This window comes from Dromiciops gliroides, chromosome 6, assembly GCF_019393635.1.
Source record: "Dromiciops gliroides isolate mDroGli1 chromosome 6, mDroGli1.pri, whole genome shotgun sequence".
Lineage (NCBI taxonomy): Eukaryota > Metazoa > Chordata > Mammalia > Microbiotheria > Microbiotheriidae > Dromiciops > Dromiciops gliroides.
In genome coordinates this window covers 113,713,151-113,738,230 of record NC_057866.1, presented here as the reverse complement: position 1 = coordinate 113,738,230, position 25,080 = coordinate 113,713,151, and the positions used below count along the sequence as shown (strand labels likewise).

General features: G+C 40.2%; 1 protein-coding gene across 3 annotated transcripts in view; it reads left to right on the top strand.

The window, feature by feature from the left end:
• The first annotated feature begins 916 nt into the window (after window positions 1-916).
• The window catches only part of PDS5A (PDS5 cohesin associated factor A), a 151,654-nt gene continuing 127,490 nt past the window's right edge, over window positions 917-25,080 (top strand). For all 3 annotated transcript variants that reach the window (XM_043970191.1, XM_043970190.1, XM_043970192.1), the window contains exons 1-2: window positions 917-1,323; window positions 2,141-2,321. In XM_043970191.1, the coding sequence (XP_043826126.1) occupies window positions 2,181-2,321 (141 nt within the window). In that variant the 5' untranslated portion in view covers window positions 917-1,323; window positions 2,141-2,180. The remainder of the gene's footprint in view (window positions 1,324-2,140; window positions 2,322-25,080) is intronic.

The following is a 25,080-nucleotide window of genomic DNA, read 5'->3' as shown; positions in this document are numbered from 1 at the left end:
GGCTGCCGCTACCTTTGGGATTCACACAGTATTTAGTTCATCAGGCTGTATTCCTCAAATTAAAGCAACTCAAACCCCTCTTGGGCCCGTTTCCTTCACAGCCGGCTGCAGGGCTGGCGGGAGGGGGCATTTTATCATCCCACTCGGGATGCTCTCCGAGTTGATCCCATGTCCGTGGCCTTTCCGGACCCTCGTTAAGCTAGCGTCCCCCATCCCCTGCTGAGCGTAACGAGTTCATCCCGGGTCGTCCTTGTTGGCACAGATCTGTGGGTAAGTTGGTCTCAGCATTGGATTGGGAGCTATTCGAGGGCAGGAGCTGCCGGTGGCCGTCCCTTTGTGTCCCCATCGCCCGGAATGTCGTAGGCGCTCAATAAATGCTCGTTGCCTGAGTGAGCGCCTGTTTTCAGGAGGACGGCGGGCAGCCTCACATACAGCTCGGGGCAGCCGGGCGGTCCGAGGGCCCCCCTAGGCACTCTGTAAACACCATGCTCCGAGATCATCGGTCCTCTGGGGTCAGGAGCTCGGGGCAAGCTGTCCCCCGGAGCCCCCAGCTGGGCTCGAGCCCGTCCCGGCCCCGGCCGTGCTCGCTTCCTCCTTCCTTTCCGCGAGCCTCTAGGCGCTGGTGGTTTTGGCGCCAATCGGGAGGCGGCGCTGTCCGTAGAGCGTGTGGCGTCGATCCCCGGTTGGCAGGGAGGGAAGGAGGAAAGGGGAAGGCGGCGGAGAGGAGACGAGCTGGCGAGGCCGCAGCCGGGCTGCTCTGAAGGAGGAAGAGGAGGAGGAGGAGGAGAGGGTAGAGCAGGGGGTGGCGCGCACGGCTCCCGCCGCCGCCGCGTGACCCGCAGGCCCCAGGACTGAGTGCAAGCGGCGGGGCTCGGCGGGCTGCCCGGGGCGGGGGCGGGGACGTGGGGGCGGCGGCGCTGACGGACGGCCTGACGGAGGCGGTGGCGGGCTCTCGCGCCGGGCCCTGACGCCCTCCTCCATGCACACATAGCGAGCGGCCTCGGCCGCGGCTGCTCTTCCTCGGACTGACGGAGAGCGGCAGTGTCTCCCCGCGCAGCGCGCGCTCCCTTGCCCGCTCGCTCTCCCTCCTCTCTTCGCCTCTCTTCCTCGCCTGGCTCGGCTCTCCCCCCGCGGAGGCCGAGGCTTCTCCTCCCCGGCCCCGCCGGCCCCAGCACCGCTCCGGGGAAGGCGGCGGCGACGACGGCGGCGGGACCCACGGAGCCGCTTTGTGTGCAGCCTGAAGACAAGGAGGCGGCGGCCTCGGCTCCACCTGCGGACAGCGACCCTAGAGCTCCATGCGCCTCCCGCACGCATGAGGACGAGGTAAAGGCGGCGGCTGGGGCTTGGCTCCCGCTTCTCGGCAGCCAGGGGGGCCCGGCCGCCCCAGCCGAGGAGGAAGGCCTCTTGGTGCCGCCGGGCCGGGCCGGGTGGGAACAGCCCGGGAGGCGAGGCTGAGGGCAGCCGCTCGGGCTTCGCCCGCCGAAGTTGAAGGAACCCCGTGGGGAGCGCGGAGCCGCGGCCGCCGCTTCCTGGGTTGGGGTGGGGGGTGTGGGCGCAGTGTCCTTCCTTCCCCCTCCCTCCCGGGGCTCCGGGGCGAGGGCGGGCGGCGGCCGGGAGCGGGCAGAAGGGGCTCGCTCCCTCGCCGCCGCGGCCTAAGCCGAGCCCCTTAGGCCTCGGCCTCTCTTTCTCCCCGGAGACTGTCGCCCCGGCGGGAGACTGGGCCGGCCTGGGGAAGGGGGGGGATCCCCGAGCCTTCCCGGCCCTACCCCCACACCCCGAAGCTGCCGGTCTCCGGGCGTTGGTTGTTTGCAGTACGGATTTCATTGTGAAATGGGGGCCGAGGAACTCCAGGCGCTGGCCAGGCACTCCTCGGGGCCGGGGAGAGACCCCGCGGGGCCCGGAGGAGGGGGAGGAGAGCCTGCTGGGGAAATTGAGCTCCCAGCCCCGGGAGAGACTCGGCCGGGAGGGGAGAGGGGCCTGGGAGGAGGGAGCACCGCCTCAGCTCTCCTCTCCGCGCCCCGTCACCCCCCGTGCCAGCCTCCCCGGAGTCTGGGCCCTTTCTGATTTGAGGTTTTTTGAAATGAAAAAGAGGTTAGAAAGTCGTCCATTTCCCGCTGAACTTTTGTTTTCTGACCGATAGAGGCCGGTAGAGGAGCGTGGAAGAAAAGTTGTCCCCCAGGATGGACTTCCCCGCTGCACAGCCCAAGCCGCCCACGGCCCTCTGTGGCGTGGTGAGCTCCGACGGGAAAATCGCCTACCCCCCGGGCGTGAAGGAGATCACTGACAAGATCACCAACGACGAGGTGGTCAAACGGCTCAAGGTACCCTGCCACGCCTGCCTGTCCCTCGGGCTTGACAGCTGAGGCTGCTTCTGCCTTCCTGTGCAGAGCACCCCCAGACTAGGGGGTGTTTGCTGGTCTTTTGTTGAAAAGCCTCTTTATGAAACCGGTAGACGAGACTGTTCTATCATTTAATTGCCTGCTCAAGCTTTCTTTCTTGCTTTCTTTTTTTAAAGATAATTGAAGATTTATCCTGTTCAAACATTGCTTTTTTTCCCCCTAAAGAAAGAGTGTGTGTCTTTTGAAAACTTTGAGAGGTAGGGTCATAGCATTGCATTATGGGAAATTTAGAAGATTAAATCTTTCAGGAACGGGGAAAATGTCAGTTTTATCCTAGATAGAAAAAAAAAATTTTAAGTGTTGGTACAAAAGAATTCTTTTGGGGGGGGGAGTTGAATGGATGTACCAGTTGAAATTTCAGCTTTAAGGTGTTTTGTGAGTGCAGACAACTGTATTTTTAGAATTTTTTTTTTTTGCGTGAAATGCTAAAAAAAAGCGGGGGGTGGGGGTGTTTCTCATTTCCTGTAAGAAAACTAGCCTATAAAATAATTTTGTAAGATTGAATTTGTGCATTATTTGATAAAACTGTTGATATTTAAATATTGCTTTTTAAAGATTGTTTTGGAACCCTGTGGGGTTTTTTTGTTGTTTTTTGGGGGGTGGTGAGGCAATTGGGGTTAAGTGATTTGCCTAGGGTCACACAGCTAGTAAGTGTTAAGTGTCTGAGGCCAGATTTGAACTCAGGTCCTCCCGACTCCAGGGCTGGTGCTCTATCCACTGAGCCACCTAGCTGCCCCGCCTTGTGTGGTTTTAAGAAAGACCAATAAATACATCAAATGTTTCTTTGACTAATTTGCTCAGTTGGCATGGTGTTTATCAGGGTGATTTTGTATACCAGTGTGTTTATGTTGTGAGGCTGTAGTCTATCCCTATCCTTAGCCAGCTTGACATTCATTTTGCAGTTGGTTGTGGCTATATGGGTACATAATTTGTCACTACTACTGGGAAAATAACTCAGAGCACTTCCTGGTAGTTGGTCATTTTCCATCTTAATGTTGGAAGGATCATACTTCAACTTCTCATATGCCTAGCATAGAATCTAGAGATAAATTTTACCAATGGACTTTCAAAGGACATTTTTCTTAGGGACTCTTTCAGTAGAGGTCCTTGTGTTGTATGCAGCCATAGTGGCAAGTAGAGGTTCAAAATGGATGTATCAGAAAAACAGTCTGAATTGTGGGGGTTTTTTTGGGGGGGGGGTTTGGGTTTTGGTTTTTTGGGTGAGGCAATTGGGGTTAAGTGACTTGCCCAGGGTCACAGAGCTAGTAAGTGTCAAGTGTCTGAGGCCAGATTTGAACTTAGGTCCTCCTGACTTCAGGGCTGGTGCTCTGTCCACTTTGCCACCTAGCTACCCCAAAACAGTCTGAATTGTAAGGATCCTTAGACATATCTAGTCCAACCAAGCTGGACAGGACTCCTTTAAAAGACTTCCAGTGTGGGGCAGCTAGGTGTTACAGTGGATAAAACACCGGCCCTGGATTCAGGAGGACTTGAGTTCAAATTCAGCCTCAAACACTTGATACTTACTAGTTGTGTGACTTTGGGCGAGTCACTTAACCCTCCTTGCCCTGCAAAAACAAAAACAAACAAACAAACAAGACCTCCAATGAGAATGCCATGACTTAGTGGATAGTGCTTGACTTCAGTCAGGGAAATGTGAGTTCAAATGTTACTTAACACTTTACTAACTATGATAATGGGTAAGTCACAACTTCTCTGAGCCTCAGTTTCCTCATTTGTATTACTAGGATACCCATAGTACATTCTTCACAGATTTATTCTGAGGCTCAACTAAAATCATGTATGTAAAACAAACTTTTAAGTATTCAGTAAAGGTACAAGATTACATCTTCAACCTTGGTGTCTTCACACTAGCTATCCCCTGCACCTGGAATACTCTCATTACTTCTGCTCCTTGTGATTCTTAATTTTCAGATTTCAGCTCAGCCTTGGCTTTTTCTGATTTCTCTTCTTCACCCCAATTGTTAGTTGGCCTTCCCTCTTTCCATTACATTGTATTTACTTATTTGCGAACATGTTGTGTTGCCCTGGGAATTTTTTGAGGACAAGTACTATCTTGTTTTTTACTTTGTAAACACAGTGTCTTTTACTGAGTAGGCATTTAATAAATGCTTGTTGAATTGAATTGTAAATATGGGTAAAAGTGTGAGCAAAGGTATGGATGTGAGGTCAGTATGTGTTGACGGAGCAAAGTATACTTCACTTTGACTGGTAATATTAGACTAGTGGTGTAGTGAGTGACTACTTCTAATGCTCAGCAACTCTGTAGCAGAAGCAGAGGAATTTATCCTCCTAGAAAGTTGGGAACAACAGAAAGTCAAGGAAGAAAGAAATTCCAAGTTGTTCATAGCTAGAGCAGATGTCAAGTGGTGGATGGTACTGTAAAGGCTCGGTATAGTGAAGCTATAGTGGGGATGAGGTAAAGGCCCTGAGGTCAGTAATTATGAAATATAAGTAAGAAGAGTAGAAATGGAAGGATGAGAGGTTGTGTTTGTACATGGGAATGTCAGTTTCAGAGATGTTACCTGGAAATTTTACTACCAGTATGTCTGGTGGTGAGTTTTGTGCCACTTTTTTTTTTCTTTTTTTGGTATTATAAAATTTATAAAAGACAAATATGAATAGTTCCATATAAAAAGAACAGAACATATTGTATATGAAGCCATGAATCTCTAATATGTATATACACGAACACATTTTTAATATGTATTTCATGTGATCATTCCAACACTGTTGTGCTTGTCTGTGGCCCCCTTTTGAACTCCTGCTCACATCTCTGTATTTTTTTGTGTGTGTGAGGCAATTGGGGTTAAGTGACTTGCCCAGGGTCACACAGCTAGTAAGTGTCAAGTGTCTGAGGCTGGATTTGAACTCAGGTCCTCCTGACTCCAGGGCCAGTGCTCTATCCACTGTACCACCTAGCTGCCCCGCATCTCTGTATTTTTAAAATGTTTCTTTGATGAACTTTTTTCTTTTCTGACTTCACGGTCTCCTACAACACTTTATAGTATCCTAGCAATTGGCTAACAAAAAAAAATTTAAGAGTAGTTAAAAAAAAAAAACAACCAAGACTGAGGCCAAAACTAGTTCCCTGGTGGACTAAGGGACCTGGTCCTTTATTTACCCCCCTCAACATCTATCAGGACAATGATGGGACTTCTGCCACAAATTCTTCCTCTTCCTTCATTTCTTTCTTTTTTTTACACAAATGTATTATCTCTTCCTTCCACTTCCTTTTCCCTCCATTGAACAATAATAACAAAAGCAAAACCCTTATAGCAAATATACATAGTCCATGTCCAAAAATTTATTTCTCATTTTTTCTTTTGAGTCTTTCATCTCTTTGGTAGGAAGTAGATAGTGTTTCTCCTTCCACAAGGGATCAGAATTCTAAAGCCTTTCAAAGTTACTTTTCTTTATAATGTTGTTATTGTATAAATTTTTCTATTTCTGCTCATTTCACTCTGAATCAGCCCATAGAGGCTGTCTCAGTTACCTCTAAAACTGTCCATTCTATCATTTCTTCTAGCACAATAGGATTCATTACATTGATGTGCCATAATTTTAGCCATTTCCTGGTAGGTGGGTACTCCCATAATTTCTAGTTTTTGACTACTACAAAAATAACTGCTATAATTATTTTTGTAAATATGGATCTTTTTCCTCTTTCTTTAATGTCTGTGACGTACGCCTGATATGTTAGTGATAATACTGGATCTTCCTTGTGTTCTTGCTTACTTTCCTTTTCCCCTTCATTCCAGTTTTAAATCTTCAGCTCTCTGTAGAAATTTGCCACTTAAACATCTTGCTGTCACATCAGACTCTACATGCCTAAACTAAATTAGCCATTTCATCTTCAAACCCAAATTCTGTCCTTGCCTACAGTTTGTGTAAATTCCTTAAGCTTTTAATTTCAGACTTTTTCATCTCCTATTTAATTATGCTCTCTGTAGCTAATAAGTCAACTAAAGGCTGTGATTTTTTTCCTTTTAAGATCTCTCAGATTTCTTCTCTTTCTCATTATTCCTACTGCTACGACTTTAGACTCTCATGCCTAGCCACTTTAATAATTTCATAAGTGATCTAATGTCTACTTTCACCTCATCTTTGCATACCCCTATGAGATTAACCTCCTTAAAGCATAATTTCTAGCATGTTAGTCCCTTGCTTAAGAACTTATTTTTTTAGATCCCGTTTTGTGGGTCGTGAATGCCTGTCAAGCCATCAGATTTTTGCTAGTGGTCAACTCATTAAATCATTCAGTATAATTAGCAAATATACCTTCTATAAACTAAAATGTCTCACATATACATATTGTTATTTTTCAGATGTTCAAATACTCTGGTGAATAAAATAGATTCACTTAAGTGTTACTGAATATATAGTTGCTTTTTGTCATTATTTTCTAAGTTAAGATTTAAGTAAGAAGTTAAACTTCTTATGTGATATGGTCTTTGAAATATGTTGACTATGACAGGGCTCTTCATACTGGAAAAGGTTGGGAATTGGTGATCTTGATTAAGCCTCTGTTCCTTCAAGTTGGCATCTAAAGTTCTATTTTTCTCTTTACTCCCTAACAAAGATGTCCTTTCTGTTTGTCATTTATGTCATAAGTATCAATCAAAAAGTATTAAGTATTAATTGTTAGCCTGTGTAGCAGGTGCTGTGCTAATAACTGTAGATACAAAGAAAAAACAGTTTTTGACTTTACATTCTAATAGGGGAGAAAAAGAAAGCATATATCTGAAGATATAAGATAAATATGGAATAAATGGAAGGTAACCTTAGAGTGGATGGCATTAGCATCTCAGGAGACTAGGAAAGGCTTCTTAGATGAGGTGGTACTTGAGCTGAGTCTTTAATGGAAGCCAGGGATTCTAAGATGTGGAGATAGGGAGAGGGCATTCTAGGCATGGATAGGGACTGGCTAGTCTAGGGACCGAAATGGGAGATAGCAGGCCCCTAGATTGTGGGAGTGATTGGAAGGGTAGGGCCATGTTGTAACAAGCTTTAAATGCCACATACACTTTATCTTTGATCCTGGAGGTAATAGGAAGCTACCAGAATTTGAGTGTTAGGGGTGGAAGGTTGACATAGACTGACCTAGGCTTTAGCAAAATCACTTTGGCAACTGAACAGAGGCTATGGAATTGCTGTGCTTATTGGCATCTCGGCATATCACGTCCAACACATAACTTGTTATCTTTCCTGTTAAACCTACCCCTTTTATGAGTTTTCCTATTTTGAAAGCATCCCTATTCTTATAGTCACCCAGATTAACAACCTTGGTGTTATCTTCGATTCCTCTTCCTCTTTCCCCACATATCCGTTCAACTGTAATATCTTGTCTACTTAAACATTTTTCTTCTCTCCATTCACACCGCTGCCACATCACTTAAGGCCTTCATTGTCTCTCACCTTGACTGTTGCAATATCTCTCTTGTTGATTTCTCTTCGTTAAATCTCTCCCTATTTCAATTCATTCTCTGCAAAACCAAAGTAATTTTTCTTAAGTGTAAGTCTGACCATGTAAACCCAATAAACTTAAGTGACTCCCTCTTACCCTTTTGTTATTTAAGGTCTTTCATAAACTGGCTTCATACTCACTTTCTAGCCTAATTGTACCTTATTCCTCTTCACTAATTTTATAATCTAGATACACTGGTGGTCTTGTTATTCTTCACACATTACATTCCATCTCCCTTGCACTGGCTGTCCTCCATGACTAGAATGAGTTTTTCTTCAATTCTCCCTTTTGGAATCCCTTGTTTGCTTCAAGATTCAGTGTAGTTACTACCTTCTTCATGAGGCCTTTCCTTGCCTAATAGCTATTAATTAATGCCTCTTCCTGAGCATTAGTAGCTACCATTTGTATAGTGTTTTAAGGTTTGCAAAGCACTTGGGAGGGAGTAGGGATTGTTTAACACACTGTATTTATATTCCCAGCACCTACAAATATAATTAAAGAATGCCTGCTAATAAGGTGCTAACATTGGGGGGCCAATGAGGGTTAAGTAACTTGCCCAGGGTCACACAGCTAGTAAGTGTCAAGTGTCTGAGACTAGATTTGAACTCAGGTCCTCCTGAATCCAGGGCTGATGCTTTATCCACTGTGCCATCAGGCTGCCCCCAGGAGCTAACATTGTAATGGGGGAAACAAGTACACACACATATATGTGTATATATCTATATTGATATAGATATATACATATAGAATGACATAGTTAAATACAGGGTAATTTAGGAGGGAGGACTGACATTTAGAGGATCAGGAAAGTCCATATAGATAGGTGTGTAGATAGTCAGTCAATAAATATTTATTAAGCACCTTCTGTGTGTCAGGCATTGTGCCAAGCCCTGGGGATACAGAAAAGAGGCAAAAGACAGTCCCTGCCCTCAAGGAGCCCCATAGTCTAATAGGGGAGGCAAGCAAATGGGATAAAAAGGAAATAACAGAGGGAAGAGACTATATTAAGGGGGTCTTTCTGTAGAAGATGGGATTTTTAGGGGGATTTAAAGGAAGGCAGAAGGTAGAGATGAGGAAGGAGAGAATTCTAGACTGGGGGGACAGTCAGAGAACATGCCTGGAGTAGAGATATGGAGTGTCTCAGTCAAGGAACAACAAGGAGGCCAATGTTACTGGATTGAAGTGTACGTGGTAGGGAATAAGGTGTATGAAAACTGGAGGAGGGAGGGAGGGAGGGAGGCATAGATGATGAAATACTTTACACATCAAACAGGCTTATATTTGGTCTTGGAAGCAATAGGGAGGCACTGGAGTTTATTGAATTGGGGGCAGTGAGTGTGACATGGTCAGAACTTTGATATAGGGAAATCACTGTAGAGTCTAAGTGGAGGATGGATTGGAGTGGGGAGGCTTGAGGCAGATTTTCAAGTCTGAGGGACTTGGACGATGGTTTTGCCCTTCATAGTAACAGTGAAGGTTGTATGAGGGAGGCATTTTAGGGGGAGAGACAATGAGTTCCATTTTAGACATATTGAACTTAAGATGTTTGCTGGATATTCACTTTGAGATGTCTGGAAGGCTTTTGGAGTTGTGAGATTTGAGGTCAGCAGAGATTGGGGCAGGATATGTAGATTTGAGAGTCAGCAGCATAGAGATCTTTTTTTTTTTTTTTTTTTTGGAGAAAAAGCACTTGAATTTTATTATGTCATAATTTGCATTATGTCAAATAACCTATTTTTTTTCTTTTTTTTTATTATGAGATATTTTATTTTTTCCGTTACATGTAAAGATAGTTCTCAACTTTTGTTTATACATGCTTTACAATTTCAGATTTTTCTCCCTCCCTCCCCTCCCTCCCCCCTCCCCTAGACAGCAGGTAATCTGATATAGGTTATATCTATATATCTCTATACATATACATATATATATATATATATATACACATAATAACATTAATCCTATTTCTGCATTAATCCTGTTACAAGAGAAAAAATCAGAGCAGTGATGCAAAACCTCAAAATAGAAAAAAAAACAACAGCACCCAAAACAAAAGAAATAATATGGTTCAATCAGCATCTATACTCCACAGTTCTTTCTTTCTTTTTTTTCTTGGATTTGGAGATCCTCTTCTATCATGAGTTCCCTGGAACTCTTCTGTACCATTGCATTGGTGAGAAGAATATAGTCCATCACAGTAGGTCAACACTCAATGTTGATGATACTGTGTACAATGTTCTTCTGGTTCTGCTCATCTCACTCATCATCAGCTCACGTAAGACCCTCCAGGTTTCTCTGAACTCTTCCTGCTCATCATTTCTTATAGCACAATAGTATTCCATTGTATTCATATACCACAACTTGTCCAGCCATTCCCCAATTGATGGGCACCCCCTCAACTTCCAATTCCTTGCTACCACGTAAAGAGCAGCTATAAATATTTTTGTACATGTGGGTCCCTTTAGCATAGAGATCTTAATGAAATCTGTGGGAGCCGATGAGATCACCAAGTGAAGTAGTATAAAGAGAAAAGAGAAGAGGGGTTAAGATATAACTCTGAGGGACACCTACAGTTAGAGGGCTTCATCTCTAAGAGGATCTCAACAAAGGTGGCACAGAAGTGGTCAGATAGGGAGGAGGAGAACCGGGAGAGAATGATGTCCAGAAAAGAGAGTGTCAAGGAGGAGAGAGTAATTAATGGTGTCAAAGGCTGGAGAGAGGTCAAGGAGAATGAGGATTGAGAAAAGACCATTGGCTTTGGCAACTAAGAGATCATTAGTAACTTTGGAGAGAGCAGTTTCCAGGGCAAGGATAAAGATGGAAGCCAAAGCATAAGGGGTAAGAAGTAAGTGAAAGGAAAGAGGAGTCACTTATTGTAGGTGGCCTTTTTAAGGAGTTAGTAAGCATCATGAGCAGGATTTGAACTCAGATTTTCCCAACTCCAAGTACATCCACTGTGAAATCTAGTTGCCTCATAGAGGAAAGAAAGCAAATTGATGTATACAATGACTCCAATAATATAAAAGACAAAAGAACCAAGATTAAATGCAATGACAGAGAGGCATTATATAGCTGAAAGAGTGCTGGTTTTGAAATCAAGAGAATTTGGATTCAGATACCATCTCTGGTATTTACTTTAGGTAATTCATTTAACCTTCCTGGACCTCAATTTCCTAATCTGTAAAATAAGGTAGTTGGAATAGCTATCCTCCGAAGTGCCTTTTATTTTTAGATCTGTGATCCTATAATTGATGACTGGTACCAAAACATTTTTCCTTCTCATTAAACTATGAATTCAGAATGTTCCAGTTTTTGCCATCCAAGGCCACTGTATCAGGTGGTTTTGATTAAGAATTTCTGTGGTTCTCATGTTATTAGAGGATTGTTGGTTTTGTTCTGCTTAATATCTTTAGCAGAGACTTAGATGAATGAAGGCATAGGTGTATGCATGCATATCAAATGTGCAAATAATGCAAAATTGGGAAGAAGAACTCAATTCATTGGATGACAGAACCAGGATTCAAAATGATCTTGACAGACTAGAAGAATGAACCAAAATTGGCAGGATGAAATTAAACAGGAATAAGTATATAGTTGGATTAAAAGTATCAACTGTAGAACTAAAGGATGGGGGATATGTGGCTCAAAAACAATGCAGAAGAGGGGCAGCTAGGTGGTGCAGTGGATAAAGCACTGGCCCTGGATTCAGGAGGACTTGAGTTCAAATCTGGCCTCAGACACTTGACACTTACTAGCTGTGTGACCCTGGGCAAGTCACTTAACCCTCATTGCCTCGCCAAAAAAAAAACCAAACAAACCCCAAAACAATGCAGAATTATTATTGGTGTTTTAAGTAAACTATAAACAATTAGAGTCAACAATGGGACATGATAATTAAAAAAGACTAATGGAATCTTAAGCTGTAATAATAAATATAGTATCAAGTGCTTGCAAATTATAAAATGCCACAATTCCTGAAGACTCAAAATGGCCACGCCAAGTTTAATCTTCCCTCCACTGATGCTGTTCATAGTCCACAATCCATCCACGTCTGCTCATCCTGTAAGCCCATTAATTTACCACAGGAGGTCTGACTTTTTTGGAGGCCTGCCTTATTTTTCCCTAACATTGAGAGAATACCAGCGGAGTATTTAAATTGTTCATTTGTTATCCTTCACCACCCTTGACATTTTCTTAGCTTATCTTCTTTTCCTGTCTAACAACTCCTTGGTGACATGTTTTATTCTTCAAAGTTCCTGATTGGTTATATGTTGCAGAGTTCTCACACTCAACCCGAACGTTCTAGTTGTCTTCTGGGTGATATTCTTTAGAGGTTTGCACTCTGGCATGGAGGCAGCTGGTTGGTTCTGTGAAAGCCAAATTAGATATACAGAGCATTAATCTCCCCCTTTAATTTTCCTTAAGAAAAAGGAGCCACTGAGCTTTAATCTATGATGGATCAGTTTTTTATTTTATTGCTTGGGAATTAATTAGACAACAAGAGTTGAAACCAATTAGGGAAATAAGGAAGGAGAAATACAAATGAATAATCTTAGATCTAAGCTTAGTCTATTCCTTTATAAAACTCACCGAATCCCAAACTGCCTTCCAGATCGCGAATCTCTAAAAAGACAACACCAAACCATGTGCACTCCTTTCAATCCCGCTCTGTCACCAGAGAAAGAAAACTTCCGTTCCTGCCCTCACTTATAAGTCTGCGTCTTGGAAGTTCCTTGCGTTCTCCTCCCCAAAAAAGGAGGTCCTTCAAAAGCCGCTTCAGTAGCATGCGCAATCTCTCAAATGATTCAGCTAAAACTTCTGATATATATCTTTACCACAAATAATTTTTACCACAGTTCGGTGGATAGAGCACTGGGCACAGAGTCAGGAAGACTTGAGCTGAAATCCAAACTCCGGTACTTAACTAGCTGGGTAACCCTGAGCAAGTCAGTTAACCTTAAGCCACTGGAGAAGGATTTAGCAAATTACTCCAGTATCTTTGCCAAGAAAACCCCACAGGTAGTATTGGCATGCTATGGTCCACAAGGTCACACTCAGGCACAGCTGACCCAGCCGAACAACAGCAGCTCTATACCATACCACACCACCACACAGCAACACTAGTAGAATGTTGTTAAAAAATGGCCCTTTTCCCAAAGAGATCAAAGAAAAAAGAAAAGGATCTATATGTACAAAAAATATTTATAGCAGCTCTTTTTGTTATGGCAAAGAATTGAAAATTGTCCATTATTTGGGAAATGGCTGAACAAATTGTGATACGCGATTGTAATGGAATACTATTGGGCTATAAGAAATGATGACCCGGATGACTTGAGAAAAACTTGGGAAGACCTATATGAATTGATGCAGTGAAGTAAGCCGAACCAAGGGGATCATTGTACACAATAATAGCAGCATTGTAATAATGATTAACTGTAAAAGACTTAGCTATTTTGTCAGTACAGTGATCCAAGACTATTCCAAGGGCTTCATGATGAAAAATGCGATCCACCTCCAGAGAAAGAACTGATGAACTCTTGAGTGCAAATTGAAGTATAATTTTTTCACCATTTTTTCTTGCTTTTTTCCTGACATAGCTACTGTGGAAATGTTTTGCACAATTTCACATGTAAAATGGATATATTGTTTGTTATCAATGAATGGGCGAGGGACTGGAGAGAATATAGAACTCGAAAATGTTTAATTAACATTAACAATAAATCATATATTTTTGAAAGGTGAGACTACTTTCATAGGAAATTTGGTGGTGTCTTTAAAGGAGCTTTGCAATTTTTTGAAAGCATTCCTGACTGCACTTTGGTCCCAACCATATCACTTTGTCTGTATCATCTCTCCCAAAGTCTGTCCAAATGCATGTTATAATCTAGGCAATGGACTGTCTTTATCTACTTGGTCTTTTTTGTCTGGATGCTGCTGCTAAACAACTTTGAGTAATTACATATCATTGAGACTCTGTAGTATCCCCAGGACATGATGCATTTTGCACAATGTCACAAAGAGGAGGGAGTATCTAGATCTTCCATCACAATGGTGAGCACCTTTAGCAATCATATATTTCCACTTTATGTTTTCCTGATATTTATGTTTAGAGAGTTATTGAGCAGGATCATTTCTTTTATATCATTTCAAGGAATTATTTTGTTATACAGATAGGAATTTGTTGAAAAAGAGTGTGTAAAAAGAGTGACACTGGCATTTTGGTGGTCCAAGCATGGTGGTTCCACTGTTCTTTTTTTTGTTTTTGTTTTGTTTTTTGGGCAGGGCAATGAGGGTTAAGTGACTTGCCCAGGGTCCCACAGCTAGTTAAATGTCAAGTGTCTGAGGCTGGATTTGAACTCAGGTCCTCCTGAATCCAAGGCCAGTGCTTTATCCACTGTGCCACCTAGCTGCCCCCTGTTCCATTGTTCTTTTTGTTTTTTGTTTTTGTTTTACAGGGCAATGAGGATTAAGTGACTTGCCCAGAGTCACACAGCTAATAAGTGTCAAGTGTCTGAGGCCAGATTTGAACTCAGGTACTACTGAATCCAGGGCCAGTACTTTATACACTACGCCACCTAGCTGCCCCCTGTTCCATTGTTCTTGATGAAAAAACTTTTAACTTTTACAGATTTTTTTTTCCATTCTTTGGTTTGTTATACTTTTGTTTCATCCTTAAATACCATTGAGATGTCTTGACAAGCTTTCTTTAAACTTGTTTTGTCTTTCTCTTTGCTTTATGAGATGCTGCTAATCACAATCTCCATCATGCTTCTTTGTAAGTTTTACAAATAAGATAGTATTCTAACCTTGTTCCTTTTGTCTCCATTTAGCAGCTAAGTCATTTGTTTGAGGACTAAGGTTCTTTGGGGAGGGGGGAGGGGAGGTTGGTTTCCTTGTTGAGGTAATTAATTTACATTGGTTAAATTTCTCCATAAAATTATTGTAATTGGTGTCAGTGGGATATCAATTAGAATTAAATGAGACAACTAGTTGGATTGAGTTTCAATTATATATCAAATCCTTTTCTCATTTTTCTTGCTTTTTACTAATTCTGATCTAGCTCTGGTAAGTTGGTGGTCTGATACAATTGACTCCCACATCAATAGTGAATCTGTTTAAATATAATCTATTTCATGGTGTTATTTGTCCGGCACTTAACAGTTCTTTTCTACAAGAAAGTATACAATGTCATGAGGCTTCTGTGTCATCTGTAAGCCTTTGGATTTTCTCATTTCTTGTTCCTAAATCATGCTTTCCCATGTATTCTCCCCCCCCTCCCCCATTTTTGCCTTTTCCTAACTTTGCTTTCACTATACATACATACACACACATATATATATCTCACCATCACAGTGTGTGTTGATTTAATTCATAGGATCTTGTCAAGTAGTTTAGTCCTTTATATAGCTTTGTTACCTCTTTATTTTCATACTATGTACTATGCTAATACTAATTGCATAGTACTCTTTTTGCACATAATTATCATTAATATTTCAAGAATGTGATGAGCAAATATCCCATGGGGAAAAAAAACTCTTTCTGCTTTTGTGTGTAGTTATAAAACCTACTTCTATGTAGCCATCTTATGATTCATGATTCATTCAGTCATTGGACAAGAATTTCACATTTTAAATATCAGTAGTTAATTGAAGATTATGGTGTGCCCACTTTTTTACTACTGTCATAGCAGAAGTGAAAGGATAATATAGAGGACTGAAGACCATTTTGTATTTTTCTTTGTTTCATGGTTTTCCATGTCAAAAATATTCATCTTCAAATGGCCAGCCAACTGGTGATGAGCCTCTATCTTTGTCCTTGGGGAAACAGACTTGACCTGTTACTGGGGCCATGTTCAAAGATTATCCAACATGATAGAAACTTCTAGATCTTAGTCTCTACTGGCATAGCCTTTGATAGCCCAGGGTCACCTCCTTACCATGATGAGGGAACAGAATAGGACTTAATAATTTCTATAAATTGATGAATATGATGAGGATAGAAGGCTGTCCCTTATGGTATCATAAAGCAGTAGTACTGTGGGCAGTTTTGATTTCTTGCCTATAAAAGTCTCTTATTAGTATTGCTTATACTAAGTCCAAAGGCATTTATAAGTCTTTGTACATGTTTTCACAGCTTAGTAGTGAATGTATTTACACTGGAAAGGAACAAACCTTTATTTTGCTTACCTTAAAATACTTCAAGTATTTGCCATCATTCATATAATTGTTTAATAAATGATTTTATAACACTTTGCAGTTTATAAAACACCTTAGATATATTTAAAAAATATTATTGACATTTTCTTTTTCCTTTTTTGGGGGGTGGTGATGCAATTGGGGTTAAGTGACTTGCCCAGGGTCATACAGCTAGTGTCAAGTGTTTGAGGACAGATTTGAACTCAGGTCCTCCTGTCTCCAGAACCAGTGCTCTATCCACTGTGCCACCTAGCTGCCCCCTCCTATAAGTCTTAAAAATAAGATTACATCAAATTTAAAAGGTTTTGCACAAACAAAACAAATGCAGCCAAGAAGAGAAGGAAAGCAGAAAGCTTAGGGGGAAAATTATTCAAAGGTCTCTGATAAAGGCATTATTTCTCAAATATGTATAGAACTGAGTCAAATATTAAGAATAAAAGTCATCATTGCTCTGATTTTTTCTCTTACAACATGACTAATGCAGAAATAGGATTAATGTTATTATGTGTGTGTGTATGTATGTATATATATATATATATATATATATATATATATATATATATATACACACACATACACACACACACATATAACCTATGTCAGATTACCTGCTGTCTAGGGGAGGGGGAAGGGAGGGGAGGGAGGGAGAAAAATCTGAAATTGTAAATCTTGTATAAACAAAAGTTGAGAACTATCTTTACATGTAATGGAAAAAAATAAAATACTTTATTAATTAAAAAAAAAAGAATAAAAGTCATTCCCCAAGTGAGAAATGGTCAAAGGAAATGAACTGGCAGTTTTCAGATGAAGAAATCAAAGCTATCCATAGTGTAAGCTCCTAGCTGCCTTGCCAATCTGTAAACTCCTGGCTGGAGCTTCCAATCTGTGTGGGGGGTTTTAAAAGATCCCCCAGGTTTGTTAAGCCCCGTGTGGGCCAATCTGTAAGGGCCTGCCCCCTCCCCAACTGCTTTTCCCAGACTAACAAGAAATGAGATTAAAAAGCCTCCTTTCAATAAAAGCAAAAAACAGGGTTTATTGATAAGAATAAACTTAGAAATAAGGACAAAGAAAAGCAGGATATACGACCTGTAACCTTGGCCAATGAAATCAGCTGCTTTGCCTTTAACTTTCTTTCTTTTTTTTTTTTTAGTGAGGCAGTTGGGGTTAAGTGACTTGCCCAGGGTCACACAGCTAGTAAGTGTCAAGGGTCTGAGGCCGGATTTGAACTCAGGTCCTCCTGAATCCAGGGCCGGTACTCTATCCACTGTGCCACCTAGCTGCCCCACCTTTAACTTTCTCTATCCCCCTGCACGTCTCTCGCTCTGTGGATGTGGCTTGTGGCTTGCCGCTGCCGCTGCCTCTGCCACCTGCGCTTCCTCTGGTCTATTCTCCTCCCTCTGTCTCCATTGCTCGGTAACTCCCCTCTGGTCTACCCTTCACCGTCTGCTGTTTCCCTTCGCTGCTCCCACTCCTCTTGAAAAACCCTTCTCTCTCAGAAAACTTGGGCTGACCACCCACACACCCCAAACTAATTTGTTGGCACCCCCAGGGGAGGCACCAAGGCCAGCTGGGGCTCGGAGCCTCCACGCAGAGCGCTCATGGATGGGGTCCCAAATCACAATCAGTTCTTATAATAGTCATATGAAAAAATGCTCTATATTATTATTGATGAGAGAAATGCAAATTTAAAAAATAAATGAAGGGGCAGCTAGATGGTGCAGTGGATAGAGCACTGGCCCTGAAGTCAGAAGGACCTGAGTTCAAAACTGGCCTCAGACACTTAACACTTACTAGCTGTGTGCCCCTAGGCAAGTCACTTAACCCCAATTGCCTCAAAAGAAAAAGAAATGTAAATTAAGATAACTCTAAGGTACTACTTCATACCTGTCAGATTGGCTAATATGACAGAAAAATTAAATGACAAATACTGGAGGAAATGTTGAAAAATTGGGACACTAATGCACTATTAGTGAAGTTGTGAACTGATCCAACCATTCTGGAGAGCAATTTGTAATTATATGCAATGGGCTATAAAACTGCATACCCTTTGACCCAGCAATACCACTACTAGGTTTATATCCCAAAGAGATCATAAAAAAGGGAAAAGGACTCACATGTACAAAAATATTTATAGCAGCTCTTTTTTGTGGTGGCAGAGAATTGGAAATTGAGAGGATGCCCATCAATTGGTGAGTGGCTGAACAAGTTGTGGAATACTATGTGGTGGAATACTATTGTGCTATAAGAAATGATGACCAGAATTATTTTAGAGAAACTTGGGAAGCCTTATATGAACTGATGCAAAAGAAGCGAGCAGAACTAGAAGAATATTGTACATAGTGTAACAGCAGTGATCAACTGTGAATAACTTAGCTATAATGAGTAATACAATGATCCAAGATAATTTTGAAGGACTTTGGATGAAAAATGCTATCCACCTCCAGAGGGGAAAAAAAAAACTGGAGTCTGAGTGCACATTAAAACAAAATTTTTTCAGTTTATTTTTCTTGCTTTTTTTGCAACATGACTTAAAGAAATGTTTTGTATGATTTAACATGTATAAATTCATATCACATTTATTACCTTCTCAATGGATGGGGGAAGAATGGGAGGGAGAGAATTTAGAAGAAAAAAATTTTTAATGAATGTTAAAAATAAATGAGGGGCAGCTAGGTGGCACAGTGGATAAAGCACCAGCCCTGGAGTCAGGAGGACCTGAGTTCAAATCCAGCCTCAGACACTTAACACTTTTACTAGCTGTGTGACCCTGGGCAAGTCACTTAACCCCAATTGCCTTACCGGAAAAAAAAAAGAATCTAAAAAAAAAAAAATAAATGAATCTAGAATTAAAAAAAAATCTTCCAAACAAGACCTTTATCAGAGAAACTTCCTGCAAAGATTTTTTTTTCTCATTTACTTGCTTCTTTTCTAACTTTAATTGCATTAGTTTTGTTTATGTAAACCATGTAATCAAAGCTGTTCATTTTATCTCCTGTGACCTCTTTTTCTTTTTTAATCATGGGTTCTTTTCCTATCCATTGGTCAGACAGGTAATTTCCTCACTCCTCCAATTTGTTTATGTCTACTAAATCATGTAATCATTTGGAGCTTGTCTTGCTTGGTATGTTGTGAGGTGTTGGTCTGTACTCACCGATAGCAGTTCTGGTACTGCTAGAGCCCCTTCTTTTCATCATTTTCACAATATCCCATACATTTTATGCCTTCAGATGAGTTTTGTCTTTTTTTTTCTTACTCTATAAAGTATTCCTTTGGTAGTTTAGCATGTTACTGAATAAATAATTTAGGTAGTATAGTAATTTTCATTATATTGTCACAATCTACTCATGAACAAGTACTATTTCTCCATTATGTAGATTTGTCTGCATAAAGAATGTTTTGGATATTGATGGAACACAGACTGAAGCATGCTACTTTTCACTTTCTTTCATTTTGTTCTTTTATGCAAGTTTTCTTATACAACATGACTAATATGTTAATGTTTTACATAATTGTACATGTATAACCCATATCTGATTGGTTACCACCTCAGGGGACTAGGGAGGGAAGGTGGGATAAAAATTGGAACCCAAAACTATAAATAAAAATGTTTATTACTTTAAAAAAAAATAATGTTTTGTAATTGTGTTCATATAGTTCTTGTGCCTTGGCAGGTAGACATCTAGGTATTTTATGCATTCTATAGTCATTTAAAATGAAATTTCTTTCTATCCCTTCCTGCTGCATTCTATTGCTAATATCCAGAAATGCTGGTAATTTATATAGCCTCATTTTATACTTTGCAACTTTCCTGAAGTTTTTTTGTTTCAATTAGTTTTAGTCCTCTCCCATGGGTTTTCTGTTTAAACTATCATACCATTTGCAGAAAGTGATAATTTTATCCTTTACCTATAATTTCGTCAATTTTTCTTATTGCTATAGCTAGCCTTTCTAGTACACTGTTGAATAGAAATGATGGTAATGGATACTCTTGCTTTACCCTGATCTCATTGGAAGGGCAGATGAATGGTATTGTATTCAGGTGTTTTTGGTTTTAGATAGATACTACTTATTTTAAGGAAAGATACATGTATTCCTATGCATTCTTGTGTTTTTGAATAGGAATGGATATTGTATCTTGTCAAAAGCTTTTTCTTCATCTGTTGATATAATATGATGTTTGTGTTCTTTGTTAATATGCCCTGTTAATGTTTATAGGTTGTTTTTTAATTTTTTTTTTTGCGGGGCAATAAGGGTTAAGTGACTTGCCCAGGGTCACACAGCTAGTAAGTGTCAAGTGTCTGAGGCCAGATTTGAACTCACATCCTCCAGAATCCAGGGCAGATGCTTTATTCACTGTGCCACCTAGCTGCCCCCTGTTTTTTAATTTTGAAATTGCATTCCTGGTGTAAATTCAGCCTGCCCATAATGTATAATCTTTGTGATATGTTTTTGTGGTCTCTTTGCCGGTATTCTTTTTTTTTTTTTCCCTTTGGCGGGGCAGTGGGGATTAAGTGACTTGCCCAGAGTCACACAGCTAGTAAGTGTCAAGTGTCTGAGTCCAGATTTGAACTCAGGTCCTCCTGAATCTGGGGCTGATGCTTTATCCACTGCGCCATCTAGCTGCCCCGTCTTTGCCAGTATTCTTAACATTTTTGTGTCAGTATTCATTAGGAATATCGATCTATAGTTTTCTGTCTCTTTTTTGACTTTTCTTAGTTTACCTATAAAGACGATGTTTATATCATAGAAGAAATTTTGTAGAAGTCCTTTTAAAATTTTTGTTAAACATTTTGTGTAGTACTGAATTATTTGTACTTTAAATGCTGATAGATTTCACTTGGAAATCCATGTGGTCCTGAGATGGTGTTTTTTTCCCCCTTTGGCAGTTTGTGATTTAATTTTTCTAAGTTTTGGTTATTTAAATTCTATGGTTCCTATTCTGTTAATCTGGGCATTGTCTACTTTGGCAAATTATTTATCTATTTCATTTAGATTGTTAGTTTTATTAGCATATATTTGGGTGAAATTGTTCCTAATGGTTTCTCTTATTCACAGCTTATTAATTTGACTTTTAAATTTTTGTTATTGATAACTTTGAGCTTCTTTTTTACTATTTTATTTTATTTTTTCCAATTACATGTAAAGATAGTTTTCAGCATTCATTTTCTAAGATTGTGAGTTCCAAATTTTTCTTCCTCCCCAAGACAGCAAGCAATCTGATTTAGGTTATATAGTACAGTCATGTTAAACATATTTATACATTAGTCATGTGAAAGAAAAATCAGAACAAAAGGAAAAAAATCACAAGAAAGAAGAAACAAAAAACCAACATAAGTGAAAATATTATGCTTCAATCTGCTTTCCGACTCCACAATTCTTTTTCTGGATGTAAAGAGCATTTTCCATCGTGAGTCTTTTGGAATTGTCTTGGATCATTGTATTTCTGAGAAGATCTAGGTCAATCATAGTTGATCATCATGCAAAGATTGCTGTTACTGTGTACAGTGTTTTCCTTGGTTCTGCTCACTTCACTTAGCATTAGTTCATGTAAGTCTTTCCAGGTTTTTCTGAAATATACCTGCTCATCATTTCTTTTTTTCCCCCCCATGGCAATGAGGGTTAAGTGACTTGGCCCAGGGTCACACAGCTAGTAAAGTGTCAAGTGTCTGAGGCTGGATTTGAACTCTGGTACTCCTGAATCCAGGGCCAGTGCTTTATCCACTGGGCCACCTAGCTGCCCCCTTCTCATCATTTCTTAGAACATAATAGTATTCCATTATATTCATATACCTCTGCTTGTTCAGCTTTTCCCCAGTTGATGGGCATCCATTCAGTTTCCAATTCTCTGCCACCTCAAAAAGAGTTGCTGTAAATATTTTTGTATATGTACACAGGTCCTTTTCCCTTTTTTATGATCTCTTTGGGGTATAGACCTAGTAGTGTGTTGCTGGGTCAAAGGGGATGCACAGTTTTATAGCCCTTTGGGCATAGTTCCAAATTGCTCTCCAGAATGGTTGGATCAGTTCACAACTCCAAAAACAATGCATTAGTGTTCCAATTTTCACACATCTCCAACATTTATCATTTTCCTTTTTTGTTGTATCAGCCAGTCTGATAGGTGTGAGGTGGTACCTTAGAATTGTTTTAATTTCCTTTTCTTTAATCAGTAGTAATTGGGAACATTTTTTCATATGACTACTTAGTTTTAATTTCTTCATCTGAAAATTGCCAGTTCATATCCTTTGACCATTTCTCATTCGGGGTAATGACTTGTATTTTTATAAATTTGATTCAGTTTTTTATATATTTGAAGAATGAGGCTTTTATGAGAAACACTGGCTATAAAAATTGTTTCCTAGCTTTCTGTTTTCCTTCTTCCTCTTCTTCTTTTTTTTTTTTTGTTGAGGCAATTGGGGTTAAGTGACTTGCCCAGGGTCACACAGCTAGTGGGTGTTAAGTGTCTGAGGCCGGATTTGAATTCAGGTACTCCTGACTCCAGGGCCGGTGCTCTATTCACTGTGCCATCTAGTTGCCCTTCTGTTTTTCTTCTAATCTTGGTTGCATTTGGTTATCTTTTTTTTTTTAAATCAAGTTAACTAACTTTTCATCCATTTTGTTGTTGTTTTCAAAAAACCACTTCCTAGTTTTATTTATTATGACAGTAGTTTGGTGGTTTTGTTTTTCCTTTCGATTTATTACTCTTTTCCTTGAAGTTAAACTACTTTGGTGTTTCATTGTTTTTTATTTGGTGGCTTCTCTAGGTTTTTTTCGTTTTGTACCCAATTTGTTGATCTGGTCTTTATCTTTTATTTGATGAAAGTATTTTGAGACATCAATTTTTCCTAAGTACTGCTTTGAGTGCATCCCTGTAACTTTGGTGTGTTGTCTCATCATTGTTGTTGTTTTTAATTAAATTTTGTTCTTTGACATACCCATTCTTTAGGATCATGTTATTTTTGTCTTTGATTTCTAATTTTTGCTTCAGAGGTCCTTAACTGAATATAACATTTCACTGCAATCTGGCAAAGATGCATTTAATATTTCTGCTTTTTTGCATTTTTTTAATGTAGTTTTTATGCCTTGATATATCGTTAGTTTTGGTGAAGGTGACATCCACAGCTGAGAACAATGTATGCTTCATGTATTCCCATTCAGTAATCTTCAAAGGTCTACCATATCCAACTTTTTTGAAATTCTGTCCAGGTATTTAATTTCTTTTTAGCTTAGATTTATCTAGGCCTGAGAGGGATAAATTGAGTTGTCACTATTATAGTTTTTTTTCTGTTTCACCTTGTAATTCATTTAACTTTTCCTTTAAGAATTTATATGCTAGGGGCAGCTAGGTGGTGCAGTGGATAAAGCACTGGCCCTGGATTCAGGAGGATCTGAGTTCAAATGTGGTCTCAGACACTTGGCACTTACTAGCTGTGTAACCCTGGGCAAATCACTTAACCCTCATTGCCCTGCCCCCCCTCCCCCGTCCCACCCCCCCAAAAAAGGAATTTATATGCTATGACATTCGGTGCACGTGTATTTGCTCATGATATTAATTCATTGTCTCTGGTCCCTTTCAGCAAAACAGAGTTTCACTGTTTACCTCAATTAACTAAGTGTATTGCTTTGTCTGAGCTCACGATTTACACTCTTATATTTTTTATTTTAGCTAAAGCATGAATGATTTTGCTTCAGCACCTTAACTCTGTGTGCATATGTTTGTAGTGTGTTTCTTTTAAACAACGTATTGTTGAATTTTGGTTTCTAATCCATTTTGCTGTCTTTTTCCATTTTATGTATAAGTCCATACTATTCATAATGTACTTTTTTGTTTTTGTTTTTGTGAGGCAATGAGGGTTAAGTGATTTGCCCAGACTCACACAGCTAGTAAGTGTCAAATGTCTGAGACTGGAGTTAAACTCAGGTCCTCCTTCCAGGACCAGTGCTTTATTGCGCCATCTAGCTGCCCCCAATACTATTCACATTATTTTTAATTTTGTATTTTTCTGCCTTCTTTTTCTCCTATGATTTTCCTTCTCTTTGTTTCCTCCCCTTTATTTTGCTTTAAACTAATTCCTCCCCTAGTCTGTCTTTCCTTTTCCTCTTTCACTCCTATTTACCTGTTAAGTGAGATATATTTCTGTATCCAACTCTGTATATGTGTGTGTGTGTGTGTGTGTGTGTGTGTGTGTGTGTATAGTCTTCCTTTTTCCAGTTCAGCTGAGAGTGAGGTTCAAGTCTTCCCCATTTCTCCACCCCTTCTTATTTTTATAGACTTCTGCTTGTGCATTGCAGTTATAAGATAATTTTCCCCATCCTTCTCCCCGCCCTCCCCCTTGTGTATTCCTCTTCACTCTTTCCATTCTTCTTTTAAGATCATTAAAACGCAACAAACCACTTCCAGACCCTTTGTTTAATTAGACTCCTTCTATGACTCCTAATGATGATAGAATTGAGTTCTGAGGGGGAGATGCTTCATCTCCCTGTCTAAGAAAGCAAACAGTTTATCTTTGTTTAGACCTTTATGATTGCTTGCTCATGTTTGCCTTTTCTATGCATTTTTTGTTTATATATAAAAGTTTCTACTCACATCTTCCCTTTTCATGTGGAATTCTTGGAAGTCCTCTTTCATTAAAGTTCATTTTCCCCCCTGTGGAATTATATTCTGTTTTGCTAGGTAAAATTATTCTTATTTGTAAGCCCAGAACTTTACCCTTCAAGAATATTGTATTCTAAGCTCTTTGCTGCTTGATAATTGTGGCTCCTAAATTGGGTGGCATCTTGATTGTGGATCCTTGGTACCTGGATTCTTTCTTTTTAGCTATTTGCTGTATTTTTTTTCCAAACCTCTGGATTTTTGCTATATATTATTCCAAGGAGTTTTCATTTTGGAGTTTCTTTTAGGAAGTAACTGGTTAATTCTTTCTATTCTACTTTGCCCCCTAATTCTAAAATTTGGGCAGTTTTCTTTTAGACTTCCTTGAAATATGACATCTCATCTTTTTTC